Source organism: Lissotriton vulgaris, chromosome 10 (assembly GCF_964263255.1).
Source record: "Lissotriton vulgaris chromosome 10, aLisVul1.2, whole genome shotgun sequence".
Taxonomy (NCBI): Eukaryota; Metazoa; Chordata; class Amphibia; order Caudata; family Salamandridae; genus Lissotriton; species Lissotriton vulgaris.
In genome coordinates, this window is record NC_141698.1 from 665,830,559 (window position 1) to 665,857,256 (window position 26,698).

Here is a 26,698-nt window from a genome sequence, read left to right on the forward strand (position 1 = left end):
CTTAATTCAGACACTCTGTTCATCACCACCCCCTTTTCTGAATCGTTTTTGGCCACTATAGGTGTGGCAGGGTATACTCAGACATGAGTCCCTTTCTCACTGCACCATCAGGATTCAAGCAAGCCGGGCCGAAGAAGGCTGAAATGCCAGAAACCGGTCCCCGGTAGCTTGTCTCCTTTCTGGTGAAGAATTGGCTTGGTAGTTTAGTCTGCCCTGTTCCCATGATGCACTGGGCCAGGGACAGACTGATTTGCATATAGCCAGGTTCTGAGCTGGGATGGTGCAGTGAGATAAATAACGGTGATGGATCAAGCCCTGATCTTTGGACTGGGTAAGAGTGGTCTGCTTAATTCAGACACTCTGTTCATCACCACCCCCTTTTCTGAATCGTTTTTGGCCACTATAGGTGTGGCAGGGTATACTCAGACATGAGTCCCTTTCTCACTGCACCATCAGGATTCAAGCAAGCCGGGCCGAAGAAGGCTGAAATGCCAGAAACCGGTCCCCGGTAGCTTGTCTCCTTTCTGGTGAAGAATTGGCTTGGTAGTTTAGTCTGCCCTGTTCCCATGATGCACTGGGCCAGGGACAGACTGATTTGCATATAGCCAGGTTCTGAGCTGTGATGGTGCAGTGAGATAAATAACGGTGATGGATCAAGCCCTGATCTTTGGACTGGGTAAGAGTGGTCTGCTTAATCCAGACACTCTGTTCATCACCACCCCCTTTTCTGAATCGTTTTTGGCCACTATAGGTGTGGCAGGGTATACTCAGACATGAGTCCCTTTCTCACTGCACCATCAGGATTCAAGCAAGCCGGGCCGAAGAAGGCTGAAATGCCAGAAACCGGTCCCCGGTAGCTTGTCTCCTTTCTGGTGAAGAATTGGCTTGGTAGTTTAGTCTGCCCTGTTCCCATGATGCACTGGGCCAGGGACAGACTGATTTGCATATAGCCAGGTTCTGAGCTGGGATGGTGCAGTGAGATAAATAACGGTGATGGATCAAGCCCTGATCTTTGGACTGGGTAAGAGTGGTCTGCTTAATTCAGACACTCTGTTCATCACCACCCCCTTTTCTGAATCGTTTTTGGCCACTATAGGTGTGGCAGGGTATACTCAGACATGAGTCCCTTTCTCACTGCACCATCAGGATTCAAGCAAGCCGGGCCGAAGAAGGCTGAAATGCCAGAAACCGGTCCCCGGTAGCTTGTCTCCTTTCTGGTGAAGAATTGGCTTGGTAGTTTAGTCTGCCCTGTTCCCATGATGCACTGGGCCAGGGACAGACTGATTTGCATATAGCCAGGTTCTGAGCTGGGATGGTGCAGTGAGATAAATAACGGTGATGGATCAAGCCCTGATCTTTGGACTGGGTAAGAGTGGTCTGCTTAATTCAGACACTCTGTTCATCACCACCCCCTTTTCTGAATCGTTTTTGGCCACTATAGGTGTGGCAGGGTATACTCAGACATGAGTCCCTTTCTCACTGCACCATCAGGATTCAAGCAAGCCGGGCCGAAGAAGGCTGAAATGCCAGAAACCGGTCCCCGGTAGCTTGTCTCCTTTCTGGTGAAGAATTGGCTTGGTAGTTTAGTCTGCCCTGTTCCCATGATGCACTGGGCCAGGGACAGACTGATTTGCATATAGCCAGGTTCTGAGCTGGGATGGTGCAGTGAGATAAATAACGGTGATGGATCAAGCCCTGATCTTTGGACTGGGTAAGAGTGGTCTGCTTAATTCAGACACTCTGTTCATCACCACCCCCTTTTCTGAATCGTTTTTGGCCACTATAGGTGTGGCAGGGTATACTCAGACATGAGTCCCTTTCTCACTGCAACATCAGGATTCAAGCAAGCCGGGCCGAAGAAGGCTGAAATGCCAGAAACCGGTCCCCGGTAGCTTGTCTCCTTTCTGGTGAAGAATTGGCTTGGTAGTTTAGTCTGCCCTGTTCCCATGATGCACTGGGCCAGGGACAGACTGATTTGCATATAGCCAGGTTCTGAGCTGGGATGGTGCAGTGAGATAAATAACGGTGATGGATCAAGCCCTGATCTTTGGACTGGGTAAGAGTGGTCTGCTTAATTCAGACACTCTGTTCATCACCACCCCCTTTTCTGAATCGTTTTTGGCCACTATAGGTGTGGCAGGGTATACTCAGACATGAGTCCCTTTCTCACTGCACCATCAGGATTCAAGCAAGCCGGGCCGAAGAAGGCTGAAATGCCAGAAACCGGTCCCCGGTAGCTTGTCTCCTTTCTGGTGAAGAATTGGCTTGGTAGTTTAGTCTGCCCTGTTCCCATGATGCACTGGGCCAGGGACAGACTGATTTGCATATAGCCAGGTTCTGAGCTGGGATGGTGCAGTGAGATAAATAACGGTGATGGATCAAGCCCTGATCTTTGGACTGGGTAAGAGTGGTCTGCTTAATTCAGACACTCTGTTCATCCCCACCCCCTTTTCTGAATCGTTTTTGGCCACTATAGGTGTGGCAGGGTATACTCAGACATGAGTCCCTTTCTCACTGCACCATCAGGATTCAAGCAAGCCGGGCCGAAGAAGGCTGAAATGCCAGAAACCGGTCCCCGGTAGCTTGTCTCCTTTCTGGTGAAGAATTGGCTTGGTAGTTTAGTCTGCCCTGTTCCCATGATGCACTGGGCCAGGGACAGACTGATTTGCATATAGCCAGGTTCTGAGCTGGGATGGTGCAGTGAGATAAATAATGGTGATGGATCAAGCCCTGATCTTTGGACTGGGTAAGAGTGGTCTGCTTAATTCAGACACTCTGTTCATCACCACCCCCTTTTCTGAATTGTTTTTGGCCACTATAGGTGTGGCAGGGTATACTCAGACATGAGTCCCTTTCTCACTGCACCATCAGGATTCAAGCAAGCCGGGCCGAAGAAGGCTGAAATGCCAGAAACCGGTCCCCGGTAGCTTGTCTCCTTTCTGGTGAAGAATTGGCTTGGTAGTTTAGTCTGCCCTGTTCCCATGATGCACTGGGCCAGGGACAGACTGATTTGCATATAGCCAGGTTCTGAGCTGGGATGGTGCAGTGAGATAAATAACGGTGATGGATCAAGCCCTGATCTTTGGACTGGGTAAGAGTGGTCTGCTTAATTCAGACTCTCTGTTCATCACCACCCCCTTTTCTGAATCGTTTTTGGCCACTATAGGTGTGGCAGGGTATACTCAGACATGAGTCCCTTTCTCACTGCACCATCAGGATTCAAGCAAGCCGGGCCGAAGAAGGCTGAAATGCCAGAAACCGGTCCCCGGTAGCTTGTCTCCTTTCTGGTGAAGAATTGGCTTGGTAGTTTAGACTGCCCTGTTCCCATGATGCACTGGGCCAGGGACAGACTGATTTGCATATAGCCAGGTTCTGAGCTGGGATGGTGCAGTGAGATAAATAATGGTGATGGATCAAGCCCTGATCTTTGGACTGGGTAAGAGTGGTCTGCTTAATTCAGACACTCTGTTCATCACCACCCCCTTTTCTGAATCGTTTTTGGCCACTATAGGTGTGGCATGGTATACTCAGACATGAGTCCCTTTCTCACTGCACCATCAGGATTCAAGCAAGCCGGGCCGAAGAAGGCTGAAATGCCAGAAACCGGTCCCCGGTAGCTTGTCTCCTTTCTGGTGAAGAATTGGCTTGGTAGTTTAGTCTGCCCTGTTCCCATGATGCACTGGGCCAGGGACAGACTGATTTGCATATAGCCAGGTTCTGAGCTGGGATGGTGCAGTGAGATAAATAACGGTGATGGATCAAGCCCTGATCTTTGGACTGGGTAAGAGTGGTCTGCTTAATTCAGACACTCTGTTCATCACCACCCCCTTTTCTGAATCGTTTTTGGCCACTATAGGTGTGGCAGGGTATACTCAGACATGAGTCCCTTTCTCACTGCACCATCAGGATTCAAGCAAGCCGGGCCGAAGAAGGCTGAAATGCCAGAAACCGGTCCCCGGTAGCTTGTCTCCTTTCTGGTGAAGAATTGGCTTGGTAGTTTAGTCTGCCCTGTTCCCATGATGCACTGGGCCAGGGACAGACTGATTTGCATATAGCCAGGTTCTGAGCTGGAATGGTGCAGTGAGATAAATAACGGTGATGGATCAAGCCCTGATCTTTGGACTGGGTAAGAGTGGTCTGCTTAATTCAGACACTCTGTTCATCACCACCCCCTTTTCTGAATCGTTTTTGGCCACTATAGGTGTGGCAGGGTATACTCAGACATGAGTCCCTTTCTCACTGCACCATCAGGATTCAAGCAAGCCGGGCCGAAGAAGGCTGAAATGCCAGAAACCGGTCCCCGGTAGCTTGTCTCCTTTCTGGTGAAGAATTGGCTTGGTAGTTTAGTCTGCCCTGTTCCCATGATGCACTGGGCCAGGGACAGACTGATTTGCATATAGCCAGGTTCTGAGCTGGGATGGTGCAGTGAGATAAATAACGGTGATGGATCAAGCCCTGATCTTTGGACTGGGTAAGAGTGGTCTGCTTAATTCAGACACTCTGTTCATCACCACCCCCTTTTCTGAATCGTTTTTGGCCACTATAGGTGTGGCAGGGTATACTCAGACATGAGTCCCTTTCTCACTGCACCATCAGGATTCAAGCAAGCCGGGCCGAAGAAGGCTGAAATGCCAGAAACCGGTCCCCGGTAGCTTGTCTCCTTTCTGGTGAAGAATTGGCTTGGTAGTTTAGTCTGCCCTGTTCCCATGATGCACTGGGCCAGGGACAGACTGATTTGCATATAGCCAGGTTCTGAGCTGGGATGGTGCAGTGAGATAAATAACGGTGATGGATCAAGCCCTGATCTTTGGACTGGGTAAGAGTGGTCTGCTTAATTCAGACACTCTGTTCATCACCACCCCCTTTTCTGAATCGTTTTTGGCCACTATAGGTGTGGCAGGGTATACTCAGACATGAGTCCCTTTCTCACTGCACCATCAGGATTCAAGCAAGCCGGGCCGAAGAAGGCTGAAATGCCAGAAACCAGTCCCCGGTAGCTTGTCTCCTTTCTGGTGAAGAATTGGCTTGGTAGTTTAGTCTGCCCTGTTCCCATGATGCACTGGGCCAGGGACAGACTGATTTGCATATAGCCAGGTTCTGAGCTGGGATGGTGCAGTGAGATAAATAACGGTGATGGATCAAGCCCTGATCTTTGGACTGGGTAAGAGTGGTCTGCTTAATTCAGACACTCTGTTCATCACCACCCCCTTTTCTGAATCGTTTTTGGCCACTATAGGTGTGGCAGGGTATACTCAGACATGAGTCCCTTTCTCACTGCAACATCAGGATTCAAGCAAGCCGGGCCGAAGAAGGCTGAAATGCCAGAAACCGGTCCCCGGTAGCTTGTCTCCTTTCTGGTGAAGAATTGGCTTGGTAGTTTAGTCTGCCCTGTTCCCATGATGCACTGGGCCAGGGACAGACTGATTTGCATATAGCCAGGTTCTGAGCTGGGATGGTGCAGTGAGATAAATAACGGTGATGGATCAAGCCCTGATCTTTGGACTGGGTAAGAGTGGTCTGCTTAATTCAGACACTCTGTTCATCACCACCCCCTTTTCTGAATCGTTTTTGGCCACTATAGGTGTGGCAGGGTATACTCAGACATGAGTCCCTTTCTCACTGCACCATCAGGATTCAAGCAAGCCGGGCCGAAGAAGGCTGAAATGCCAGAAACCGGTCCCCGGTAGCTTGTCTCCTTTCTGGTGAAGAATTGGCTTGGTAGTTTAGTCTGCCCTGTTCCCATGATGCACTGGGCCAGGGACAGACTGATTTGCATATAGCCAGGTTCTGAGCTGGGATGGTGCAGTGAGATAAATAACGGTGATGGATCAAGCCCTGATCTTTGGACTGGGTAAGAGTGGTCTGCTTAATTCAGACACTCTGTTCATCACCACCCCCTTTTCTGAATCGTTTTTGGCCACTATAGGTGTGGCAGGGTATACTCAGACATGAGTCCCTTTTTCACTGCACCATCAGGATTCAAGCAAGCCGGGCCGAAGAAGGCTGAAATGCCAGAAACCGGTCCCCGGTAGCTTGTCTCCTTTCTGGTGAAGAATTGGCTTGGTAGTTTAGTCTGCCCTGTTCCCATGATGCACTGGGCCAGGGACAGACTGATTTGCATATAGCCAGGTTCTGAGCTGGGATGGTGCAGTGAGATAAATAATGGTGATGGATCAAGCCCTGATCTTTGGACTGGGTAAGAGTGGTCTGCTTAATTCAGACACTCTGTTCATCACCACCCCCTTTTCTGAATTGTTTTTGGCCACTATAGGTGTGGCAGGGTATACTCAGACATGAGTCCCTTTCTCACTGCACCATCAGGATTCAAGCAAGCCGGGCCGAAGAAGGCTGAAATGCCAGAAACCGGTCCCCGGTAGCTTGTCTCCTTTCTGGTGAAGAATTGGCTTGGTAGTTTAGTCTGCCCTGTTCCCATGATGCACTGGGCCAGGGACAGACTGATTTGCATATAGCCAGGTTCTGAGCTGGGATGGTGCAGTGAGATAAATAACGGTGATGGATCAAGCCCTGATCTTTGGACTGGGTAAGAGTGGTCTGCTTAATTCAGACTCTCTGTTCATCACCACCCCCTTTTCTGAATCGTTTTTGGCCACTATAGGTGTGGCAGGGTATACTCAGACATGAGTCCCTTTCTCACTGCACCATCAGGATTCAAGCAAGCCGGGCCGAAGAAGGCTGAAATGCCAGAAACCGGTCCCCGGTAGCTTGTCTCCTTTCTGGTGAAGAATTGGCTTGGTAGTTTAGACTGCCCTGTTCCCATGATGCACTGGGCCAGGGACAGACTGATTTGCATATAGCCAGGTTCTGAGCTGGGATGGTGCAGTGAGATAAATAATGGTGATGGATCAAGCCCTGATCTTTGGACTGGGTAAGAGTGGTCTGCTTAATTCAGACACTCTGTTCATCACCACCCCCTTTTCTGAATCGTTTTTGGCCACTATAGGTGTGGCATGGTATACTCAGACATGAGTCCCTTTCTCACTGCACCATCAGGATTCAAGCAAGCCGGGCCGAAGAAGGCTGAAATGCCAGAAACCGGTCCCCGGTAGCTTGTCTCCTTTCTGGTGAAGAATTGGCTTGGTAGTTTAGTCTGCCCTGTTCCCATGATGCACTGGGCCAGGGACAGACTGATTTGCATATAGCCAGGTTCTGAGCTGGGATGGTGCAGTGAGATAAATAACGGTGATGGATCAAGCCCTGATCTTTGGACTGGGTAAGAGTGGTCTGCTTAATTCAGACACTCTGTTCATCACCACCCCCTTTTCTGAATCGTTTTTGGCCACTATAGGTGTGGCAGGGTATACTCAGACATGAGTCCCTTTCTCACTGCACCATCAGGATTCAAGCAAGCCGGGCCGAAGAAGGCTGAAATGCCAGAAACCGGTCCCCGGTAGCTTGTCTCCTTTCTGGTGAAGAATTGGCTTGGTAGTTTAGTCTGCCCTGTTCCCATGATGCACTGGGCCAGGGACAGACTGATTTGCATATAGCCAGGTTCTGAGCTGGAATGGTGCAGTGAGATAAATAACGGTGATGGATCAAGCCCTGATCTTTGGACTGGGTAAGAGTGGTCTGCTTAATTCAGACACTCTGTTCATCACCACCCCCTTTTCTGAATCGTTTTTGGCCACTATAGGTGTGGCAGGGTATACTCAGACATGAGTCCCTTTCTCACTGCACCATCAGGATTCAAGCAAGCCGGGCCGAAGAAGGCTGAAATGCCAGAAACCGGTCCCCGGTAGCTTGTCTCCTTTCTGGTGAAGAATTGGCTTGGTAGTTTAGTCTGCCCTGTTCCCATGATGCACTGGGCCAGGGACAGACTGATTTGCATATAGCCAGGTTCTGAGCTGGGATGGTGCAGTGAGATAAATAACGGTGATGGATCAAGCCCTGATCTTTGGACTGGGTAAGAGTGGTCTGCTTAATTCAGACACTCTGTTCATCACCACCCCCTTTTCTGAATCGTTTTTGGCCACTATAGGTGTGGCAGGGTATACTCAGACATGAGTCCCTTTCTCACTGCACCATCAGGATTCAAGCAAGCCGGGCCGAAGAAGGCTGAAATGCCAGAAACCGGTCCCCGGTAGCTTGTCTCCTTTCTGGTGAAGAATTGGCTTGGTAGTTTAGTCTGCCCTGTTCCCATGATGCACTGGGCCAGGGACAGACTGATTTGCATATAGCCAGGTTCTGAGCTGTGATGGTGCAGTGAGATAAATAACGGTGATGGATCAAGCCCTGATCTTTGGACTGGGTAAGAGTGGTCTGCTTAATTCAGACACTCTGTTCATCACCACCCCCTTTTCTGAATCGTTTTTGGCCACTATAGGTGTGGCAGGGTATACTCAGACATGAGTCCCTTTCTCACTGCACCATCAGGATTCAAGCAAGCCGGGCCGAAGAAGGCTGAAATGCCAGAAACCGGTCCCCGGTAGCTTGTCTCCTTTCTGGTGAAGAATTGGCTTGGTAGTTTAGTCTGCCCTGTTCCCATGATGCACTGGGCCAGGGACAGACTGATTTGCATATAGCCAGGTTCTGAGCTGGGATGGTGCAGTGAGATAAATAACGGTGATGGATCAAGCCCTGATCTTTGGACTGGGTAAGAGTGTTCTGCTTAATTCAGACACTCTGTTCATCATCACCCCCTTTTCTGAATCGTTTTTGGCCACTATAGGTGTGGCAGGGTATACTCAGACATGAGTCCCTTTCTCACTGCACCATCAGGATTCAAGCAAGCCGGGCCGAAGAAGGCTGAAATGCCAGAAACCGGTCCCCGGTAGCTTGTCTCCTTTCTGGTGAAGAATTGGCTTGGTAGTTTTGTCTGCCCTGTTCCCATGATGCACTGGGCCAGGGACAGACTGATTTGCATATAGCCAGGTTCTGAGCTGGGATGGTGCAGTGAGATAAATAACGGTGATGGATCAAGCCCTGATCTTTGGACTGGGTAAGAGTGGTCTGCTTAATTCAGACACTCTGTTCATCACCACCCCCCTTTTCTGAATCATTTTTGGCCACTATAGGTGTGGCAGGGTATACTCAGACATGAGTCCCTTTCTCACTGCACCATCAGGATTCAAGCAAGCCGGGCCGAAGAAGGCTGAAATGCCAGAAACCGGTCCCCGGTAGCTTGTCTCCTTTCTGGTGAAGAATTGGCTTGGTAGTTTAGTCTGCCCTGTTCCCATGATGCACTGGGCCAGGGACAGACTGATTTGCATATAGCCAGGTTCTGAGCTAGGATGGTGCAGTGAGATAAATAACGGTGATGGATCAAGCCCTGATCTTTGGACTGGGTAAGAGTGGTCTGCCTAATTCAGACACTCTGTTCATCACCACCCCCTTTTCTGAATCGTTTTTGGCCACTATAGGTGTGGCAGGGTATACTCAGACATGAGTCCCTTTCTCACTGCACCATCAGGATTCAAGCAAGCCGGGCCGAAGAAGGCTGAAATGCCAGAAACCGGTCCCCGGTAGCTTGTCTCCTTTCTGGTGAAGAATTGGCTTGGTAGTTTAGTCTGCCCTGTTCCCATGATGCACTGGGCCAGGGACAGACTGATTTGCATATAGCCAGGTTCTGAGCTGGGATGGTGCAGTGAGATAAATAACGGTGATGGATCAAGCCCTGATCTTTGGACTGGGTAAGAGTAGTCTGCTTAATTCAGACACTCTGTTCATCACCACCCCCTTTTCTGAATCGTTTTTGGCCACTATAGGTGTGGCAGGGTATACTCAGACATGAGTCCCTTTCTCACTGCACCATCAGGATTCAAGCAAGCCGGGCCGAAGAAGGCTGAAATGCCAGAAACCGGTCCCCGGTAGCTTGTCTCCTTTCTGGTGAAGAATTGGCTTGGTAGTTTAGTCTGCCCTGTTCCCATGATGCACTGGGCCAGGGACAGACTGATTTGCATATAGCCAGGTTCTGAGCTGGAATGGTGCAGTGAGATAAATAACGGTGATGGATCAAGCCCTGATCTTTGGACTGGGTAAGAGTGGTCTGCTTAATTCAGACACTCTGTTCATCACCACCCCCTTTTCTGAATCGTTTTTGGCCACTATAGGTGTGGCAGGGTATACTCAGACATGAGTCCCTTTCTCACTGCACCATCAGGATTCAAGCAAGCCGGGCCGAAGAAGGCTGAAATGCCAGAAACCGGTCCCCGGTAGCTTGTCTCCTTTCTGGTGAAGAATTGGCTTGGTAGTTTAGTCTGCCCTGTTCCCATGATGCACTGGGCCAGGGACAGACTGATTTGCATATAGCCAGGTTCTGAGCTGGGATGGTGCAGTGAGATAAATAACGGTGATGGATCAAGCCCTGATCTTTGGACTGGGTAAGAGTGGTCTGCTTAATTCAGACACTCTGTTCATCACCACCCCCTTTTCTGAATCGTTTTTGGCCACTATAGGTGTGGCAGGGTATACTCAGACATGAGTCCCTTTCTCACTGCACCATCAGGATTCAAGCAAGCCGGGCCGAAGAAGGCTGAAATGCCAGAAACCGGTCCCCGGTAGCTTGTCTCCTTTCTGGTGAAGAATTGGCTTGGTAGTTTAGTCTGCCCTGTTCCCATGATGCACTGGGCCAGGGACAGACTGATTTGCATATAGCCAGGTTCTGAGCTGGGATGGTGCAGTGAGATAAATAACGGTGATGGATCAAGCCCTGATCTTTGGACTGGGTAAGAGTGTTCTGCTTAATTCAGACACTCTGTTCATCATCACCCCCTTTTCTGAATCGTTTTTGGCCACTATAGGTGTGGCAGGGTATACTCAGACATGAGTCCCTTTCTCACTGCACCATCAGGATTCAAGCAAGCCGGGCCGAAGAAGGCTGAAATGCCAGAAACCGGTCCCCGGTAGCTTGTCTCCTTTCTGGTGAAGAATTGGCTTGGTAGTTTTGTCTGCCCTGTTCCCATGATGCACTGGGCCAGGGACAGACTGATTTGCATATAGCCAGGTTCTGAGCTGGGATGGTGCAGTGAGATAAATAACGGTGATGGATCAAGCCCTGATCTTTGGACTGGGTAAGAGTGGTCTGCTTAATTCAGACACTCTGTTCATCACCACCCCCCTTTTCTGAATCATTTTTGGCCACTATAGGTGTGGCAGGGTATACTCAGACATGAGTCCCTTTCTCACTGCACCATCAGGATTCAAGCAAGCCGGGCCGAAGAAGGCTGAAATGCCAGAAACCGGTCCCCGGTAGCTTGTCTCCTTTCTGGTGAAGAATTGGCTTGGTAGTTTAGTCTGCCCTGTTCCCATGATGCACTGGGCCAGGGACAGACTGATTTGCATATAGCCAGGTTCTGAGCTAGGATGGTGCAGTGAGATAAATAACGGTGATGGATCAAGCCCTGATCTTTGGACTGGGTAAGAGTGGTCTGCCTAATTCAGACACTCTGTTCATCACCACCCCCTTTTCTGAATCGTTTTTGGCCACTATAGGTGTGGCAGGGTATACTCAGACATGAGTCCCTTTCTCACTGCACCATCAGGATTCAAGCAAGCCGGGCCGAAGAAGGCTGAAATGCCAGAAACCGGTCCCCGGTAGCTTGTCTCCTTTCTGGTGAAGAATTGGCTTGGTAGTTTAGTCTGCCCTGTTCCCATGATGCACTGGGCCAGGGACAGACTGATTTGCATATAGCCAGGTTCTGAGCTGGGATGGTGCAGTGAGATAAATAACGGTGATGGATCAAGCCCTGATCTTTGGACTGGGTAAGAGTAGTCTGCTTAATTCAGACACTCTGTTCATCACCACCCCCTTTTCTGAATCGTTTTTGGCCACTATAGGTGTGGCAGGGTATACTCAGACATGAGTCCCTTTCTAACTGCACCATCAGGATTCAAGCAAGCCGGGCCGAAGAAGGCTGAAATGCCAGAAACCAGTCCCCGGTAGCTTGTCTCCTTTCTGGTGAAGAATTGGCTTGGTAGTTTAGTCTGCCCTGTTCCCATGATGCACTTTGCCAGGGACAGACTGATTTGCATATAGCCAGGTTCTGAGCTGGGATGGTGCAGTGAGATAAATAACGGTGATGGATCAAGCCCTGATCTTTGGACTGGGTAAGAGTGGTCTGCTTAATTCAGACACTCTGTTCATCACCACCCCCTTTTCTGAATCGTTTTTGGCCACTATAGGTGTGGCAGGGTATACTCAGACATGAGTCCCTTTCTCACTGCACCATCAGGATTCAAGCAAGCCGGGCCGAAGAAGGCTGAAATTTCAGAAACCGGTCCCTGGTAGCTTGTCTCCTTTCTGGTGAAGAATTGGCTTGGTAGTTTAGTCTGCCCTGTTCCCATGATGCACTGGGCCAGGGACAGACTGATTTGCATATAGCCAGGTTCTGAGCTGGGATGGTGCAGTGAGATAAATAACGGTGATGGATCAAGCCCTGATCTTTGGACTGGGTAAGAGTGGTCTGCTTAATTCAGACACTCTGTTCATCACCACCCCCTTTTCTGAATCGTTTTTGGCCACTATAGGTGCGGCAGGGTATACTCAGACATGAGTCCCTTTCTCACTGCACCATCAGGATTCAAGCAAGCCGGGCCGAAGAAGGCTGAAATGCCAGAAACCGGTCCCCGGTAGCTTGTCTCCTTTCTGGTGAAGAATTGGCTTGGTAGTTTAGTCTGCCCTGTTCCCATGATGCACTGGGCCAGGGACAGACTGATTTGCATATAGCCAGGTTCTGAGCTGGGATGGTGCAGTGAGATAAATAACGGTGATGGATCAAGCCCTGATCTTTGGACTGGGTAAGAGTGGTCTGCTTAATTCAGACACTCTGTTCATCACCACCCCCTTTTCTGAATCGTTTTTGGCCACTATAGGTGTGGCAGGGTATACTCAGACATGAGTCCCTTTCTCACTGCACCATCAGGATTCAAGCAAGCCGGGCCGAAGAAGGCTGAAATGCCAGAAACCGGTCCCCGGTAGCTTGTCTCCTTTCTGGTGAAGAATTGGCTTGGTAGTTTAGTCTGCCCTGTTCCCATGATGCACTGGGCCAGGGACAGACTGATTTGCATATAGCCAGGTTCTGAGCTGGGATGGTGTAGTGAGATAAATAACGGTGATGGATCAAGCCCTGATCTTTGGACTGGGTAAGAGTGGTCTGCTTAATTCAGACACTCTGTTCATCACCACCCCCTTTTCTAAATCGTTTTTGGCCACTATAGGTGTGGCAGGGTATACTCAGACATGAGTCCCTTTCTCACTGCACCATCAGGATTCAAGCAAGCCGGGCCGAAGAAGGCTGAAATGCCAGAAACCGGTCCCCGGTAGCTTGTCTCCTTTCTGGTGAAGAATTGGCTTGGTAGTTTAGTCTGCCCTGTTCCCATGATGCACTGGGCCAGGGACAGACTGGTTTGCATATAGCCAGGTTCGGAGCTGGGATGGTGCAGTGAGATAAATAACGGTGATGGATCAAGCCCTGATCTTTGGACTGGGTAAGAGTGGTCTGCTTAATTCAGACACTCTGTTCATCACCACCCCCTTTTCTGAATCGTTTTTGGCCACTATAGGTGTGGCAGGGTATACTCAGACATGAGTCCCTTTCTCACTGCACCATCAGGATTCAAGCAAGCCGGGCCGAAGAAGGCTGAAATGCCAGAAACCGGTCCCCGGTAGCTTGTCTCCTTTCTGGTGAAGAATTGGCTTGGTAGTTTAGTCTGCCCTGTTCCCATGATGCACTGGGCCAGGGACAGACTGATTTGCATATAGCCAGGTTCTGAGCTGGGATGGTGCAGTGAGATAAATAACGGTGATGGATCAAGCCCTGATCTTTGGACTGGGTAAGAGTGGTCTGCTTAATTCAGACACTCTGTTCATCACCACCCCCTTTTCTGAATCGTTTTTGGCCACTATAGGTGTGGCAGGGTATACTCAGACATGAGTCCCTTTCTCACTGCACCATCAGGATTCAAGCAAGCCGGGCCGAAGAAGGCTGAAATGCCAGAAACCGGTCCCCGGTAGCTTGTCTCCTTTCTGGTGAAGAATTGGCTTGGTAGTTTAGTCTGCCCTGTTCCCATGATGCATTGGGCCAGGGACAGACTGATTTGCATATAGCCAGGTTCTGAGCTGGGATGGTGCAGTGAGATAAATAACGGTGATGGATCAAGCCCTGATCTTTGGACTGGGTAAGAGTGGTCTGCTTAATTCAGACACTCTGTTCATCACCACCCCCTTTTCTGAATCGTTTTTGGCCACTATAGGTGTGGCAGGGTATACTCAGACATGAGTCCCTTTCTCACTGCACCATCAGGATTCAAGCAAGCCGGGCCGAAGAAGGCTGAAATGCCAGAAACCGGTCCCCGGTAGCTTGTCTCCTTTCTGGTGAAGAATTGGCTTGGTAGTTTAGTCTGCCCTGTTCCCATGATGCACTGGGCCAGGGACAGACTGATTTGCATATAGCCAGGTTCTGAGCTGGGATGGTGCAGTGAGATAAATAACGGTGATGGATCAAGCCCTGATCTTTGGACTGGGTAAGAGTGGTCGGCTTAATTCAGACACTCTGTTCATCACCACCCCCTTTTCTGAATCGTTTTTGGCCACTATAGGTGTGGCAGGGTATACTCAGACATGAGTCCCTTTCTCACTGCACCATCAGGATTCAAGCAAGCCGGGCCGAAGAAGGCTGAAATGCCAGAAACCGGTCCCCGGTAGCTTGTCTCCTTTCTGGTGAAGAATTGGCTTGGTAGTTTAGTCTGCCCTGTTCCCATGATGCACTGGGCCAGGGACAGACTGATTTGCATATAGCCAGGTTCTGAGCTGGGATGGTGCAGTGAGATAAATAACGGTGATGGATCAAGCCCTGATCTTTGGACTGGGTAAGAGTGGTCTGCTTAATTCAGAAACTCTGTTCATCACCACCCGCTTTTCTGAATCGTTTTTGGCCACTATAGGTGTGGCAGGGTATACTCAGACATGAGTCCCTTTCTCACTGCACCATCAGGATTCAAGCAAGCCGGGCCGAAGAAGGCTGAAATGCCAGAAACCGGTCCCCGGTAGCTTGTCTCCTTTCTGGTGAAGAATTGGCTTGGTAGTTTAGTCTGCCCTGTTCCCATGATGCACTGGGCCAGGGACAGACTGATTTGCATATAGCCAGGTTCTGAGCTGGGATGGTGCAGTGAGATAAATAACGGTGATGGATCAAGCCCTGATCTTTGGACTGGGTAAGAGTGGTCTGCTTAATTCAGACACTCTGTTCATCACCACCCCCTTTTCTGAATCCTTTCAGTATCATGGCATTCTTCAAGAATGTTGACATGCTTGGGTCCTTTTTTGATTTCTACCTTCACACATCTTAAAATGAAATGAAAACGGGTTTTTAGTAGAGAGCACAGCTACTCAAACAAGAGTGTCCTGGAACTTACGCAGTGATAAGAGTGGAGTAGAAAGGCCAGTAGTTTTATTGAAACAACCATGTCTTAAGGCTCTTTCTAAACGAAAGTAAGTTAGCATCAAGCCTCAATGATTCTGGTAGGTTGTTCCATAGCTTTGCACCCTGAAAACCAAAGGATCTGCTGCTTGGACGTGTGAGTAAGCATGGGCGAATTTTGCGGATCTCGCGTTCGCGAATTTTGCGGATTTGCGGATTCGCAATCCGCAAAATCTGCGAATTCCCGCGAATTTGCGGATTTTTTTTTTTGTGTTCGCCCGTGTTTCTGCCAGTTCGCGAGGGTTTTTACAATTTCGCAATTTGCGAACTTACCTGTCGGGTCGCAAGTTTTGCGAACTTGTTGTTTCTACGTGTCCAGCCTGTTTGGGACACTCTTCTTCATCACTGCCACTCTCTGTCACCACTGCCACTCTCTGACTACTCATGCCACCCTCTGGCCCACCCATGCCACCCTCTGTTTCATCACCACACCCTCTGGTTGTCCAGTGTACATTATTTTCGGCAAAGCAAAGCACACCTTCCCTGCCTCAAGTGACCTGAATTAATTTGGGGCTGATTAATGTGTCACAGAATATTTTTTTAGCTGGCACCTGCTTCCTTAGTGCGCCCTGATTAGTGATCTTTTGCACTTGCTAAGTGCTTTCATTGTTGCAAAATTAGTTACAACACCTGCCCTGCCCCAACTGACAATAATGAATTAGGGGCTGATTAATGGATTTTAACTTCCAGCCTGGCTCCTGCTTGTCTCCCTTAGCTGTAATTCAGGACCTTTGTGGCATATGTGTAACTATTCTGAGGTTCAGAGCAGGGTCACATAATAGTTTCAACTGGCAACTGAACTCTGGAGGGGCCCCTCAGGAAGCACTACAGGAAATGGCTACTAATGATGAGCCTGAACTTTTGAACCTGGTAAGTAGTTACTTTCAGTTTTGCTAAGAGCGTATTTCTGCAATTTTGCACTTATTCGCGGGGCGCGAACTCACGCGAACAGTGCGAGCAGTGCGAGCAAAATCCGCTGCTCGCGGATTTGCGGATTTTGCGGGAGATTCGCGAATCTCGCGGATTGCGAATTTCCCGAAAATCCGCAAAATCCGCGAGCGGAACGGATTTTCCGCCCACACCTACGTGTGAGACGTATTTTGGGCATAATAGCCAAATTAGTATGTGGGGACCGTAAGGGTCTGAACATTAAATACCGGTTGACCCATTTTATTAAGATATACAGCACTGGCCTTGTGAAAAGCTTTAAAAAAGATAGTCAAGGCCTTGAAGTCAATCCGCTCTTTACTGCAGAGCCAGTGCAAAGATTTAAGAACCAGGGTCATACATGTTCTAAAACTAGATCGCGTGATGGCTCTGGCAGCCGCATTTTGGGAATCTTGCAGATGCTGGGTCAGAGATTTAGGGAGAACAAGGTACATACAATTGACATAATCGAGCTTAGATGTCACAAAGGCCTGCACAATGATCCTTCTGCTCTCCAGCGGTAGGAGCAGCAAGAATTATTCCAGCATTCGGAGTGTACTGAAGCAAATGACTGAGAGATGTCGAATCTGAGGATTGATCAACAGTGATTTATCGATGATTATTCCTAGATTTTTTACTTTCTATTTTTCAACAGACTGAAGCGGCAAATCCTTAGGCCACCAGGAGCTCCAGTCAGGCGTTTCATTACCACCAAAGAAAACCACTTCCGCAAAATGCGATGCAGGGTGCGCTACGAAATTCATTATATTTATTAAATTGTTTACTTACCTTCAATCATCCATACTACAGTTTTTAGCACACCCCACCCCACCTCTCCGCCCCACCGAAACTCCCTCCACAGGCCGTGGCTGGCTAAATACCAATATTATTTTATTTTAAAATATTTTTGTTTGACAATTGTTATGCGGAGCAATACGGAATAGCAAATAAATAACGTTTAATGAAATATTTGACTGCAAATGCATTTTGTGGATGACTCAACAGTTGTTTTTCTGTCGTTTACTAATTCACTTCTACATGCACCCATAAAAACAACTGATCCAGGAGCTTCAACAACAATTCTAAATGTGCACCAACAACACCCGGATTCATCTCTGCTAAAAAAAGAAACCAGGTATCCAACCAAAGATTACAAATTGCTTGGACCACCCAATTATCCTCTGCTGCAGTGGGAATACAGAACTAGGGGCATATTACCAAGCAATAGCGATAATTATCGCTATTGCTTGGTTAGAGACAAAAATTTACTGCAGCGCTGCGGCGATTTTTACCGCAAATAAACCTTGGTATTACCAGGGTTTAACGCAAATGCGGTAAAAATCGCCGCAAAGCATGAATATCGCTGAAAAGTCAGCGATATTCATGCATTAGCGAGCTAATGCTCTTAGCCATGTTATCCACCTCCCATTGGATAACATGGCTAAGAACTGCTCAGGGCAGGTGTTAGCTTTTGGAGATATTCCCGCTTAGCGCGAATATCTCCAAAAGTTGGTAATAGAAGATAGCAATGTTAGCTACTGTTTTCAGTCTCTAACATCTTGGCACGCCCACTTTGCATCTCATTAGTGATAAATATCACTGACATGCAAAGTGGGGCCCAAGATGGTCGCTATCTCCTACTAGATGTCGCTAACTGGTGTTAGCAGCAGCTAGGTAATAGGGAGATAATTTTATCTCCGCTTTCTTGGCTTTTAAAGCCAAAAAAGCGGAGATAAACCCCCTTGATAATATGCCCCAAGATTTCAGTAGTGTGCAGTAGTGAGATGGATTCATTCAGCCCAATACTAGCCCCAACACAAGTGGTAAAGAATTAGGGTACACACCTAAACAAATCTAACATTTTCCCTGCATATAAACAGAGTTTAAGAGAATCATCTTTTTAATGTTGATGTTCTATTAAGATAACACTATTCATTCAAAGTCAGTCACTGGATCATACTGATGAATAGCCCTGCTCCTGTCATGTGTGGTTTATTACAACCTACCCTATTTCGTCCTCCCAATGAAGAAAAGTAATGAGCGTCTAGCATGTCTCCCTCTAACCTCTTGAAGACAGTGATGCAGCAACCTCAAAATAGAACCAATCTTTGTATAACCTCCCAGTACTACAAACAATCGCCTGAAATATATTAAATAATCTTCCGTAAATGTACATGGGGTACCTTCATTTTTCTCTGATGCAGTGTAGTCTTCATTGTTGCCTTGCAATGCTGGAGATATCACCCTTTTCATATCTTGTTCAGATCTTCCTCCTTGTACTTTTCCAGTTTCGCCTTCCTTCGCATCAACCACTTGAAGTGTATCGGCAATAACATCAGCCAACTCATCCAGCTCTTTTGGGCTGAGGTGGTCAATGTTCACCTTGCGCTTTCCCAGCTCCTTCACCACATTTTCAATAAATGTCTCTAAATGAGAAAGACAATAGATGGAAATTATTAGAATAGTTGCCTTTGGTTTCATTATATATATATATATATATATATATATATATATATATATATATATATATATATATATTTGTTTTTAGAGTTTTATGTTTCACAAACTCAACTCGAAGGTATCAGAGCGCTTTACATGAGCACAAGTTACATTACAGACAGATACATACATTTTTTGTAGGCATGGAGTGATTAAGGGCTTAATTAGGATGGCGGTCGGTAACAAACATACCTAGTTGGCTTCCGAGAGGCTCAATGATCCCATCGGCCAGTCGGAACCCCCAACAGATTCCCATATGGACGGCGTTTCCGTTGTTGAGATTTTGATGTTGGTTTCCATGCTCGGCTCTCTGACATGGAAAGCCCATAGGAAAGCGACTACCCTTCTTCAGCGGCCGCTAGTTGGAGGCCGAGTGGGCACCTATGATAAATCCCTGCATGTGTGGCAGCCATCGTGAGGTGTCTGCCACACAGTTCAGGGATTTACAGAGACTCCCATTTACCTTTCGGAGCTTGTGCTGTGGCCGGTTTCTGACCACCTCACAAGCTCCCATAGAGAAATGGGAGGCTGCAACCGCACCATGTGCGTCGCATTGTAATTGCAGTTTCGAATCACCGACCCAAGGTGGGTTGGTCTCAAAACTCCGGGGATGTCAGTCAGAGGACAACCCGACCGTCATCTAAATTTGGCCCATATTTATTTGCCCAGAATCACAGGATGCTGAGTGTCCCTGCTGATACTCGAACCCAGTTCCCCAGCTTCGAGGTCGACCGTTCTAGCCGTTATGCTACAATCCATGTTTGGCACTTCCAGCCTTTTAAATGTAAAGAACATAATTTAAGTATAACATAGCTCCAAATATTATTGTTGCATTCATTTAGTCCGTAGCAAGAAAAAAAGGTACCGCATCTAGCCTGTATCTAAACCCTCCCCCATTTTTAGGCTGATAAGATGAAACGACTGCCAGACTTGTCTTCCACTGGTCCTCATGTTGCCAGCTCTATGAGTGGTAGTAGAAGCCATCTTCTGATTTACTAGTGGACTTAGGGCGATCAATAAAGAGTTTTGCACAATGGAAAGGGGTCAGGGCCACCCTAGCATACCTGATGATGTAGTTGATCACCAAGCCCTTTAAGGCCATAGGGTGGATAGAACAAATGCTACTTCAGCCTATAGATGCGAGTGCAAATTCCCCCAACACATTTGGGTTGTGTGTTAGATGGTAGAGAGGCCACCGACTCAGTGGAAAGGTGTGAGGGCTTTCCTAATATCTCTGATGACATAGCTGATCATCACCAACCCTATAAAGCCACCGGTTGGTAGTGACATCATTTTTGGATTCCTTTGATCAGTTGTTTACAACATCACAGAAGGTAATTACCACTTCTTAGCAAACATACATACATCTTACTTTACCTATATGTGTCATTTCTTATAGAAACACTTATGTCTCATAGCTTACAGCGCTCCACTGTACATCAATGCACATTTGAAGCAGCTTTTTACACTTTTGGGAATGTTCCATTTAATCATTAATTAGGCATTATTCATACGTCATTTGTGACGCGTTATTCAGCATAAATATAATGAATGACTGTAATTACCCTCTTTCTTTAGCCATCCTAGAGCATTTATTGGTACCAAAAGAAATCATTATATGACAAATTAAAACAAGAAACAGACATCTTGAAATTATCCTTCTTCCACTAAAATTATGATGAATATATACTTGGTTAGTTTTTGGAAAACAAGCTGGAATGCCAGAAACCGGTCCTCGGAAGCTTGTTTCCTGTCCAGGGAAGACATGGCTTGGCAGTTCGGGCTCGACTGTTCCCATGAGGCACAGGGTCAGACTGATTTGCATATAGCCATGTCTGAACTGGGGTGGCAGAGTGGGCTAAAGAACGGTGATGGATTAAACCCAGATCTTTTGACTGGGTGTGAGTGTTTGATTGATTCAGAAGCTCCGTCCATCGCCACCCCCTTTTGTATAGAACTTACCTAGAACGGTTTTTCGAGGCTCTTCCCTACGGAACACAAAGGTGGCTCAAGCAACATCCCCACCTCTCACCTGAACAAGCCATCGAGATGGCTGCCAATTATATCAGGGCACAACCACGGGCATATTCCTGGGAGATGGAGAAACAGGCCAAGACAGGAGCTCCGCCAAGGGGAGAGAAAAAAACAAAAACCCAGTGGAGATACCAAGAAGTAATCCAGTAAAGATAGAGACCCCACCTGTGAAAGGTCCACAATGCTTTGAATGTGGGGAGTGGGGCCATATTGCTAGACTATGCCCCCGAAGAAAACCTATGGAGGAGCCCATGGAAGTGGGTTACATACCCAAGGCTGTTCTGTATTCAGCTGAAATGGGCCCTTCGTTTCATGTGAGTGTTAGGGTTAACGGTAAGAAATTAAGAGCTCTGTTAGATTCAGGGTATAGGCAGTCCGTTGTACAGAAAACGTGGGTCTTGTCAACCCAATATGTCCCGGACGCTATAGTTCACATACTTTGTGTACACGGCGACACAAAACCTTACCCTGTAGCCTTAGTTACCTTGTTTACCGATACTCAAGCCCCCTGTACAGTAAGGGTGGGGGTGGTGGACACACTCCCTGAAGACCTCATTATAGGGGTAGATAATCCTAAGTTTATGCACATGTTTCAAAGAAGTTAGGCTGTCAGACAATTGACCCTAATATAAGCTATCCCACACTGATCACTAAGGAGCCGTGGGTTTTGGATCGTAGTTTTAGTTTTCACAGGCTAATGACCCGACACTACTTAATGCATGAGAAAATGCGCATGTGAACCAAGATGCCTCCTCACCTCCATACCCATGGTTTGTCATTAAAAACGACCTCCTATATAGGGAAGCTGCACAAGGAAGTGCACTACAGTTGGTGGTTCCTGTCACATTTAGGGATAAAGTACTCTTCTATGCCCACGCCCCTCTCACTGCAGGACATTCAGGAGCAGAAAAGACCACGCAGAATCTAGTACGTCATTTCTATTGGCCCAGAATATATGAAGAGACACTAAACTACTGCCAGTCCTGTGAGGTATGTAAAAAAAAAACTTACAACGCCCACCCGCGGTCCCACTTTCCTTATAGGGAAACCATTTGAAAGGGTAGGAATGGAATTGATAGGCCTCTCCCTAAAAGCGCAAAAGGAAATTCCTATGCCCTAGTTATTGTGGATTATACAACACGCTTTCCTGAAGCATTTCCCCTCAGGGCACCTACGACAAAGAACATAAATGAAAAACTGATCGAATTATTTTCCCGGATAGGATTTCCCAAAGACATTTTGACAGACCAAGGTACCCCCTTCGTGTTGAAACTAATGAAGGAGGTTTGTAAAACTCTAGACCCCAGGCACATCCGTACCTCGGTTTATCACCCTCAAATGAACGGATTAGTCGAGCGGTACAATAGGACCCTTAAGACCACCTTGAGAAAGATCCTGTCAACTGAGGTAAAAGATTGGGACAGGCTGCTACCATTGGCCCTATATGTGTTGCGAGCCCAAGTGCAAAGCAGCGCCGGCTGCTCTGCTTTTGAGCTGCTATATGGGAGACAGCCCAAGTCACTCCTAGAAATCACATGCGATGCCTGGGAGAAAGAGGAAGAAAACGAGCACAAGTCCCTGCTAGAATATACCCAGGAGTTAAGGTCTAAAATCGGGAAATTAAGAGAACTAGCAGCATCTAATTTGGAGATAAGTCAGATCAGGCAGAAAAAGCAATATGAAAAAGGGAAGAGATGGAGAACGCTAGCAGTAGGTGACTGGGTCATGGTACTCTTGCCCTCATCCACAAAAAATTTCCAAAGCGAATGGTTAGGTTCCTATCCGGTGGTTGAAACCTTTAGTAATACTACCTATAGAGTGCAGGTTTCCCCCAATAGGAAGCAATGTTATCACATTAACATGCTGAAAAAGTGGTTGGAGCCTAAACCCAAAGACACCTCAGTACTAACAATAACAGAACAAAACACCACAACCCTAGATCTACTGCCAATAAATGAAGGTCTAACACCTGAGCATAAAAACAGCTTACAGAACACCTTAAAACCCTTCTCTGACATATTCTCGGATCTTCCAGGTAGAACCCATCTTGCAGAACATCACATTGAGACCCCTGAGGGAAAACATGTGAAACAGAGGCCTTATCGTATCCCTGCTGCACGCCGGGAAACCGTAAGGAGGGAAATCAAAGACATGTTACTACTAGGAGTAATACGACCCTCCAAAAGTAATTGGGCTTCGCCCATAGTGATGGTCCCTAAGCCTGATGGTTCCACACGTTTTTGTATGGACTTCAGAGCCTTAAATGCCATTTTGTCCTTTGATGCTAATCCTATTCCTAGGGTGGACGAATTAATAGAAAAACTGTGGGAATCCAGATACATCACTACCTTCGATTTAACGAAGGGATATTGGCAAGTCCCATTGAGGGAGGAGGGTAAGAAGAAGACCGCCTTCTCTACAGACGAAGGGCTGTTTGAATTTAATGTGTTACCCTTCGGGCTGCATGGCGCCCCAGCGACGTTTCAATATCTAATGAACACGATATTGCACCTCTATTCTTCCTTTTCCTCGGCCTACCCCGATGATATTGTGGTATTTAGTCCGACATGGGAAAACCATCTACAACACCTACAGACAATACTGCTAGCGTTAAAAGAGTCCGGGCTGCATATTAATGCTAAGAAGTCTAGGGCTGCATACCCACAAGTAAAATACTTAGGGTACATACTCAGAGAAGGGGTAATCGCTCCTCAAGCTGAGAAAGTTAAGGCGATAGCTAATACATCTTTTCCTTCCACAAAGAGAGAGCTTAGAACCTTTTTGGGTTTAATCGGCTATTATAGACGTTTTGTGCCCCAATTTGGTGAAGTAGCCACCCCCTCACTAATCTATTGGGAAAGGAGGTTAAACAAAACACTCTAGCTCACCTCAACACAGAAGTGCTTCAGGCCTTTGATAGGTTGAAAGAAATAATCACCAATTGCCCGGTCCTAATTTCCCCCAATTTTGACAAACCTTTTATCCTCTCAACAGACGCCTCTGACTCAGGGGTAGGAGCTGTCCCAGATAGGTGAAGATGGGTTAGAACATCCCGTCCTATATATTAGTAGGAAACTGTTTCCTCGGGAGTGTAAATACCCTGCTATTGAAAGGGAGTGCTTAGCTATAAAGTAGGTAGTGGATAAGCTAAAATACTATCTTGAAGGACGTCCTTTTTTATTGTACACTGATCACGCTCCCCTCCAGTGGATGAACAGAAACAAGGCACAAAATCCTCAGGTACTTCGATGGTTTTTATCACTTCAACCTTATTCATTTGAGATTAGACATCCGAAGGGGAAAGACAATGGTAACACAGACTATCTTTCCAGGGTACCGTCTCTCCCCGATCGGAAGAGTCCAGGGGGGAAGGTGTGTGACGGGGAAAGCCCGCCTCAGAGGTCAATGGAAGAGGACTGGTGGTCCCTGCCACTCCTGTCACCCTCTCTTGACAGCGGAGAAAAGAAGCAGGGAGCCCATAACTGGGCATACTACTGTGAAGAGGCCCCACCCCCAACAAACATCAGCAAGTAGCCATTGGATATATTTGCGGGAGCCCAGCAGATGGCGTGTGACGTCACCGACGCAGAAAAGGTGGAAGACAGAGGAGCCGTGGGAGAAACGAGAGCCAACAGTGTTTGCAGTCCGAGGGAGAGCGGAGGAGAAGACCTCGAGACGGAGGAAGCAGAGCTAAGAGGCCAGCGTCCCCACTTATCCCCGAGCCACGCTCACGGAAGAGCGTGGCTTTACCAGGTACAAGACCGTATCTCGGGTTGGGCAGGGAGACGGGGACGCCCTTAAAAAGCGTAGGACAACGCTGCGTCGACTCACACGGCTAACCCCCTCCCAACTCCCTCACACACCCTACCCGTGACCCGCCACTTCACCTCCTCACAAACCGGCAGTGTAAATAAACGTGCACGGGTCTTGCAGAAATCCTCACCCCCGGCCCCTTAGTGTTAAGAAACCCTGACAGCACCACTAAAGCCTTCCTTTTCTTTCCTTTTTGGTGCAACTTGGGAGCTGATAGTACCCTCTCGGAAAAGCACCAGAAGAGGCTGCCCGGACCAGTGAAACAATCAAGAGGTTCCGAGTGCTGCCCGCCATCACGGACCCAGCACAGTTTGCCGCTGAAAGACTCACCAGCAGGCACAAACGTGTATTACAGAAAATAAAGCCATATTTACCTCGAGCCAGCCTTCGTCCTGTTCCTTCCACGCCCCCACAGTCACATAATTGGTTATATATATTTTCTCCGAATGAACAAGACAATATTGAAAGAAGGAAATCAATTTTCAACATAACAGATTACAGAATTAGCAAAGCTGAACCGGGGAACTGTTAGATAATTACCCAAACAAATTAATGCTATCACATTGCAAGTACACCATGTACTACTAAAACCACCAGTCAATACTGTGAGCAAATGCATCAAGATGTAAGACTATGAAGTATTATGGTATTCGTCCTTGATTCTCATCCTAAAGCAGACTCTCTCCCTGGTAGCATTGTTTGACATTTTAAACATTCAGGGACACATGCATCAAACTCCTCATTTGCGATAATCAAATTGCGATTTTTAAGGAATCATTATTTGGTAATTGCAAATGCCTATGGATGTAGGAATCGCAATAAAATGTGCGATTCCTTAATATTAGCTAATAGCAATTTGGATATTGCGAATCGCTATTAACTAATGTGACTCCATTCATTCCTATGGGCCTATAGGCCCATAGGAATCAATGGTAAAGCATTCACAAATTGCGATTACCAAATTGGTAATCGCAAATTGCAAATGAAAACCCAAGGGTGCCCGGGGGCCTTAGGCCCCCCCTGATGCAACCCCCAAAAAAAGGTAAGTATGAACATGCACCTACGGGCCTGTGTGCACTACATGCCACTTTGAAAAATGCATTTCAAGTTGATGGTAATTAAGGTTTCCTAAATGCACAGTTCGCATTAAGGAAAGGCTACACGAACCTGCAAATAGGGATAAGCAAATTGTGATTCCCTAAATGCATTTGCAATATAGGCAATCGCAAAAAAAAATTGTGATTAACGAAATTGCGAATGACAAACGGCCCATGCATCTGAAACGGCCTTTTTCCATTTGCCCATTTGTGAATGGAAAAAGGCTTGATGCATGTGCCCCTCAGTCTTATGTTTTTGGTGCTCTTTTCATATTTTCTCTGTTTTTAATGTTACAAAACTCTCTTAATATACATTTTTTTTACACAGAAAGTGTTTTTTTTATTTAAAACTATTAAAGAAGAATGATACATTGTTTTTATGTTATGCTAATTTTTTTAAAGTATTTGCTAATCTGCTAATCAGCATGTCACGAGTGGATGAGAAAGACGACCTTTTTCTGACGTACTCTCAGCATTTTTCCATTCGATATTAATGATGCATGCATGCTGACTCAAGTAGGCTTTCCATGTAATGTTTCTGTATTTAGCCTCAGATCTGGAATCTCATGGAAAAAGGCCCGCCAAAGGAGGGATGTGCTTGCAAGCCCCGGTTCTTCCATCCTGCTTATGTACTGTGTTTCTTGTTATATATTAGCTGTGATATGCTAGAGAAGTGCAACACATTCAGTTGTAAAAAGCACGGCCTGTAAGCAAAAGTGTAGAACTGGGGGTTTGAAGCCTTCAATATGGGTGGTAGAGCACTTTGCTAGCGACCGATTGACTGATTTGGGTATTTTTCGCTAAAGTCTGTGCATTGCTCAACCCCGATCTGTGCTCTGTAGTCGTCAATAATCCTACTGTGCAAGAAATGTAAGTACAGAGCAAAGAAACCCC

At 47.3% G+C, this 26,698-nt stretch overlaps 1 protein-coding gene across 2 annotated transcripts in view; it reads right to left on the bottom strand.

Moving 5' to 3' along the window:
* Positions 1 to 26,698, bottom strand: part of PTPRN2 (protein tyrosine phosphatase receptor type N2) — a 2,289,968-nt gene that overhangs the window by 1,243,635 nt on the left and 1,019,635 nt on the right. For both annotated transcript variants that reach the window (XM_086941498.1, XM_086941499.1), the window contains exon 7: positions 18,545 to 18,787. In XM_086941498.1, coding sequence (XP_086797624.1) covers positions 18,545 to 18,787 — 243 coding nt within the window. The remainder of the gene's footprint in view (positions 1 to 18,544; positions 18,788 to 26,698) is intronic.